General features: G+C 41.7%; 1 protein-coding gene across 1 annotated transcript; it reads right to left on the bottom strand.

The window, feature by feature from the left end:
* Nucleotides 1-225: 225 nt before the first annotated feature.
* Nucleotides 226-5,305, bottom strand: LOC106899760 (macrophage migration inhibitory factor-like). Its single transcript, XM_014961672.1, has 3 exons — nucleotides 5,198-5,305; nucleotides 951-1,123; nucleotides 226-292 (listed from the first exon to the last, which is right to left on the bottom strand). The coding sequence occupies exons 1-3, from the start codon at nucleotides 5,303-5,305 to the stop codon at nucleotides 226-228; spliced, it is 348 nt and encodes a 115-aa protein (XP_014817158.1).
* Nucleotides 5,306-6,419: the final 1,114 nt, after the last annotated feature.

The following is a 6,419-nucleotide window of genomic DNA, read 5'->3' as shown; positions in this document are numbered from 1 at the left end:
ACAAAAAACCAAGTTGTTTTCAAAAACAAGACAGTATCAATCATAGAGCTCCTGCTGGATTTTTCACTTTTATTTAAGCAGCAGAGAAGACATTAAACAGCAGCGAGTAGCAGTGACTAAGGTACCACTGCAATTTTGCATTTGTGCCAGATACTGGTAACATGTCTGGAGCTGCAGTGCTCAAAAGCCATGTTCAGGAGTAAGCCGTTATCACCTGAGGGCACCTCAAGCAAAGGTGGTGTTGTTCCAGCCTACATTGCCAGCGCTGATCTCAAAGAAGCTGACATAGATTCTGAAAGGAAAGACAGACACAGTTAGCTGCTGAGCACAGAGCAGCCAGGGTGTTCCTGCCACAGGGCAGGGGCTTCCCACTTCTCAGGCCCGTGCTACAGCTCAGCAAGTTACAATTTCCTTTTGCAAGTTCTGGCAGGCACGTTTGAGCATTGCGTGTTGTCATCATACTTGCATTCTGGGTTTCATGGTATTTTTCCAATTCTTGTTTTAGGGAGATCTCAGGATGCTGTATTTTATTTACAGTCATTTCTGGAACAGATTGGTACACCACCTTCAGGAAAAGGACTATAAATGCTTTTATAAGTGGAAGCTTTTGTAATAGACCTCCACATGTACTCCACAGGCAGTAGAGTAACATATACCAGAATTTCCCAAGTTATCAAGTTATTGTGTCTGTACCTGGCTCTTGCACATACGTGCAGTGCCTGAGTCTCCATCATTTTAACTAAAATAAATTTTACTGCTTCTGGGCATTGGCTTTGCAGCTCATGCAATTGCTCCTTTCCTCTTTTTAATTGGAGAGTTGCTCTATTGACTTGGCATTTAGCCTCTTCAAGTAGAATGTTAATAGAGGAGCACCAAAAGGACAAGCCTGGGATTAATAGCTTTAACAATGTGTGGAAAGTCACATCAGACAAGTTGCTGTACAAGCTCACCTGTCAGATGGTATTTTCAGCTGTTTGTTCAGCAAGTCACAAAGCAATTTGGAGTAGACCTTGTTCTCTTGCTCCCCTATCTTGCCGATGCTGTAGAGAAAGCACATAGCACAGGGGTCTGCAGAGCCACCAAAGGACATCAGCTGGTCAGGAGATACCTGTATTGCTAGATACTGTTAGAAGAAGAAAAGATTATTACTCTCCTTTGCCATGTTAGGAAGACTTTTGAAAATCCAGGAAGGTATTTTGACTGTCGTTTATGTACACAAATAGGTGCATGCCTGTCAGTTACACTTTTGAAATTCTCCTGTGTGTACTACATCGCACTTTCAAACTTCCTAAACATTTTCCTGCAAGTCACAGAGATGAAAAGGTATGAAATCCAATCACATTCCCATTAAATACCATTTGGGAACAGGCACTGCCATCACAAATTCTTTCATCTATTGCAGAATGGCTGTATTCTTAACTAAAAGTACTAACAGCACATAATTAAAAAAAAAAAAAAAAAAAGCACTGCCAGGCACTTAAAGGTACTCCTCAGCACTTACCAAAATGCAAATAGTTTCATTCGTGTTCTTAAGTTACTCTGTGGTAAAGATCCTTCCCTGTCTGCTGTCTTGCAATCTTCAACACCAGCGTGCCCAATTACATACAGAAAGATAGGCTCTGGGTGCACAGCCCAGGTACACTGTTGGAAGGAGGACCCTGCAGTATTGACTTTGAATTTTGGGTAGAATGTTCAGGTGCTGAGAGCACCAAGAGCTCGGTGACCTGTGGCACCTACAGAACCTCCTGAGCCACCGGGCTCTCCATGCCCGTGTGGGGAGGCTGGGTGCCAGTGGGGGTGGGCAATTGCATTGCTGCCGCCCTACGTTCCAGAGGGATTTTGCACCTCACTGGCTCCTGCTGCAGTCTTCCCTGCTGAGGTAAATGTGAACTGACACAGCAGAGGACTAAATCAACATCCCCTTCATTAAACAAAATACAGCCTAATCCTACTTTTGTCCTTGACAGCAAGAAAAATAGAAGAAAGTATCTATGTTAATGACCAGCCTGCAATTTTCCCTGCTGCTAATACACAGTGTCAGATCCACACACTGGGGAATCCAGGGATCAGTTCCTTTGGCATTCATCTGGCTTCTGTTCTTACCCACGTTTATTAGCAGCGCATCATTGGAACTCAGCAGCAATTAACCCTCTTGGTAAAACAAGCTAGCCTGAGTACCAGGAGTTGTCTGGGTAATTAGCCTTGGCCATCATTTACAGCTTGTTTGGGTACATGGTGCATCAGACCACAGCAGTATAGGATAAGCCAAAGAGATCCTGCTGAAGTACCACTTGCTTGGCTCTGTTCTCCCCTGGCTGGACACCCTGTTCTCTCAACTTTATGCTATATGTAGGCACATGTATACCTTTAACATCTACCCTGGAAGCAGATTATTATTATTTTAAAAAATAATAATAAATCAAACTGAAGTGTTAGTCAGCATTATTTTCTTTTTAGAGCTGTTTGAAGTGTTTCTTTCCCCAGTGGAAACAAACCTATTTGATTAAAAGTAAAAATCAGTATTTTTTTTTCCAAATTGTACCATTTCCTGCGAGATGAAAGCTCTACATTCCAGCCCATCCTAATCCTTCCCTTCTTTCTGTGTTATAACTAAGAGACTATCCCTTTATTCTTGCCTCCTTTGTCACGAAGAGCCTGCATGTCCTCTTCAAAAAAATCTCTTTGTTCTTCCCTGTATACTTCTAAGTCCCATTACGTATCCCTTCCCTTCCACACTGCTGCACAAACCTGTTCCAGCTGCATCCCAGCCCTGGCCTCTAGCTTTATATTCAGGAGCTGTTATGCAAGAACCACCAGCTGACACACCAATATCCCCCCCAACCCCTCCTCAACAGCAAGTACTTGTTTGCTAGATTGATAAAAAAATGTTTTTTTGAAGAGGAATAGATCACTTTTACATAAGAATTTCATTATATTACTGCATGTGTTGTAAAAAAAAAATACTCCCATTTACAGTTAAGCCTGCTTTCTGCAGAGACAAGGCTTATACAAGCTTAAAACATGTTTCTAACTATTCCCTGAGATTTTAACGCTGGTCAAATTTGGCAGAGATTGAATTCCTACATGTTTAATGAGACTGGTTGATTGCATAGAGCTCCATTACTGCCCCTAGAGAAAGAGGGGCCCTTTTATCAGGCAAACAGTTGCCTGGAGGAGGCACAGCAGAACCAGGCTTCTCCAGGTTGATTGGCTTTTTAACTCTACATCAAATCAGTTTGATGAAAATATCCAGCTTCATACAACTGTCTTTGAATGTATACAGCCATACAACAAATAGAAATATTCTAACTATCAGTGCTGAACAATTTCTAATTGGCCAAAGAAATGTCAGTACTATTAACCTCCAAGAGCTAGTTGAAATCTTACTGCAAGCGAAGCTGGCTTCTTCCTGCCTTATGCCTCTGAGGAAAGAGAAAAAAAAATAATGTTCCCATCTCTTCCCTAACAACCTCCCTCTTCAGCCTTCTCTCCTAGAAGAGCCAGAATGTCTGTTGATCCTTGCATTATCCTGGTTTTTTTAGGATTTTTCATTTGGTACGTCTCTGATCTGTCTACCACTTTCTCAAAGTCAAGGGCCTGAGGCTGGATGGAGTACTCCTGCTGAGGCTTACTTCTACCTTGTGTGCAACAGAAGTGAAATTCCCCTGTTCCAAAGCATTGTCTTAACTCTTTTTCATGTTGTAACCCATAATAGCTCCCCAAATCCTTTCATCTTTAATGAATTACTATTGTCTTTTGTGTAGCTTGACTTATTAATCACCTATTAAAAGAAAGCTTCTTGACTTGAGAAGATACTGTATTCTTGAATACTTACTGTCTTCTGTGCATACAAGCTATTGTCACCTGCACATCTCAGTCTACAGAGTCATTACTGGAAGTGTTGACTAGGTCTGAGCATAAGACACTACTGTGGGACTATTTAAAATGATCTTGACTTTCACAAAACCACACCAGCTGCTCACAGTTTTCTTCCTACCATTTTTAAGACATTGCAACGTTTCTCCTAATATTTTCAGCTGTCCAACTTGTTTAACTTTGAGTCTATTTTTCATCTTCTTCCTTTCTCAGGACACTTCCATCAGTGACAGTCATCCAACAACTGTAAGGGGTTCAGAGATCTCTGATGCCATCTTAAGTAGTCAGGGGTGACTACCATTTCAGAGCACTTTGTTTCCTTGAAGAACAAAGATCTGCTCAAGAACTTCAGGTGTCCCAGTGGGCAGGTGAATATTTGCTGAGAAGCCCTCAAAATCCTCTCTGTAGGCACCAGATCTTAATTCTTTCCAGGGTTTCAAAGCATCACTCCTAAAGTAAAATAAGGAACATTTTTCTGAAAACACTGTTTTGCTAGTGAATACATAGAAGAGAACTTCACCAAGCCACAAAAAAAAAAAAAATCTATAACTGATTCACATAAGTTACTGCTGCTAGAGCAACTGAGTAGCTCATGTTATGAAGCTTACAGCTCTACAGAGAAGCTTTCACTTTGTTTTTCATATTCATCAGGAGTCTTCAGTAAACAACTGATACAGTGACTAGTGACCTTCCAGGATTAACTAAGAAAACAGAAGCCTTATAAGACCCTTAATGACAGTATTTCAGTACTTAACCTCAGTAGCATATTGCCACAGTTTTAGCAGGTAAAAAGCCCCTAGTTTGGTAATGAAACCAGCAGACGGATTTTACTCTAATACTTTGAGTAAAACTAGCAGGACATCACAGAAGTACTTTTGCTAGATGTCCAAGCAACCTGAATGCTTTGATTTTTTGTTCAGCTGTAACCAGTAGGCTATAGGCAATTTGGTAGCAGATAATAAGCACATATTCAGCAGGACCCAGCAAGGAACTCAGAAGGGGAGGCTGCTTTTGGTCAGCAAGATTCTTGTGAGGTATTCACAGAGATACCTGTGTATACATACCCACGCACATCCAGTGTCTCAACATACACAGAGCCCTACACGGAATACTGTCATACACAAAACTAGTTTAAGTATTTTAAGTGTTTTGAGACCTCAACAGACCTAAATTACAGCAAATAAGTATTTGATGTTTGTGCAGAGAGAAGACTAAGTACCGGTGAGTCATTGAGTATATCAGTTTGTATAAGCTATCACTGAGAAATAGCTCATTGTATAGGCTGACTAAAAAAAGAAAAGATTTGAGCACCTGGACTTACCTGTGCTGGTTTGCCCATTGCTTTTGATAACTGCTGGGTGAGCTCCCCTGTGAGAGACTCTGGCACTTTATCCTTGCTTATATTTGTGTTAACAATGAACTTCGGCATCGTTAGATCCCGAGCAGGTTTCTCTTTAAGCTCACCTCGTTCACAGCTTTGCTTCTAACTCACCCACAAAGCAGCTTACCCCACTGTGCTAGTAAGCACCTCTGGAGCCTTTAAATAGTCAGTGGTACCTTCCTCAGGTGCACCTGAGGGGTGGGAGTTCCTCTGGGAGAGGGGAGGCTGCCCGTGCCATCTGCTGGCTGCTAACGCAGATAACCAGTGTCCAGCTTTCCTAGGGGGGAAAGCTGGCTTTGCACTCTGGAAATCAAAGCATCCGAAACGACACCTCATATTTGGGTACAGCCTGATCGTGAAAAACAGTGAAAAAGCAAGTGTTTCAGGGACTGTTTGAAAGTGGGAGAAATATGATGTGCCTCTTTATGCAAGTCTTATAATTATTAAAAAAAATTTAGACGTATGTCTCACTTGTGAGGTCTGGGGCTCATTCTGTGGAATAGACCATAACAGAAAAATCCAAGTAGCACATGTTGTGGAGACCTTCCCTGAACTATGACTAAGTCATGACAAAGATGCCTTAAAATCGGGGTCTTGATTTTCTACTGTGGTGAGCACTGGAGGCTTGTTTTCAACTTGCTCCTTTGTTGTGCAAATAGTCCTATAACAGTCAACAGGATCTCCGGAGAGATAGGAAATCCACAGGCTTTCCTAAAATGAGAGGCTTTTTTCCAGAGTGGAGTATGTGGCAGAGCTGGGATCAGTTCTCTTTGCTACCTAGTAGAGTCTTCCACGGGACAAGTGATTTAGAGGGGTCATATGGCATTTGGTAGGGGGTGTTCGTGGTGAGATGCGTGTGGGGAAAGCAGGTTGAAAATGCTAATGGTGATAAAATAAATGGTTTGTTAATCTCTGCATGTTAGAGGTGATGAGTCTCTTTATGCCCGTTAGTTTCTATGAGTTAAGGACTTTTCTACTCACTCCTTTTTCCAGCCTGTGGAAAAGAGGGAGAGCTTTATATAGCTTGAGCTAAAGGCTTGTACTGCAACTGTATAGTTTAAACAAATATTTTTAAATGGTGAAAACCTCCATATGAACATCTTAAGTTGACTGTATGGTGTATCTTGATTTTAAATCAGTTCCTTCCCTGTAGCACCCTTAC

The sequence above is a fragment of the Calidris pugnax genome, unplaced genomic scaffold, assembly GCF_001431845.1.
Source record: "Calidris pugnax isolate Ruff unplaced genomic scaffold, ASM143184v1 scaffold32, whole genome shotgun sequence".
NCBI classification, from domain to species: domain Eukaryota; kingdom Metazoa; phylum Chordata; class Aves; order Charadriiformes; family Scolopacidae; genus Calidris; species Calidris pugnax.
Note: the sequence above shows the minus strand (reverse complement) of the source record. Positions and strands in the feature narration are given on the sequence as shown.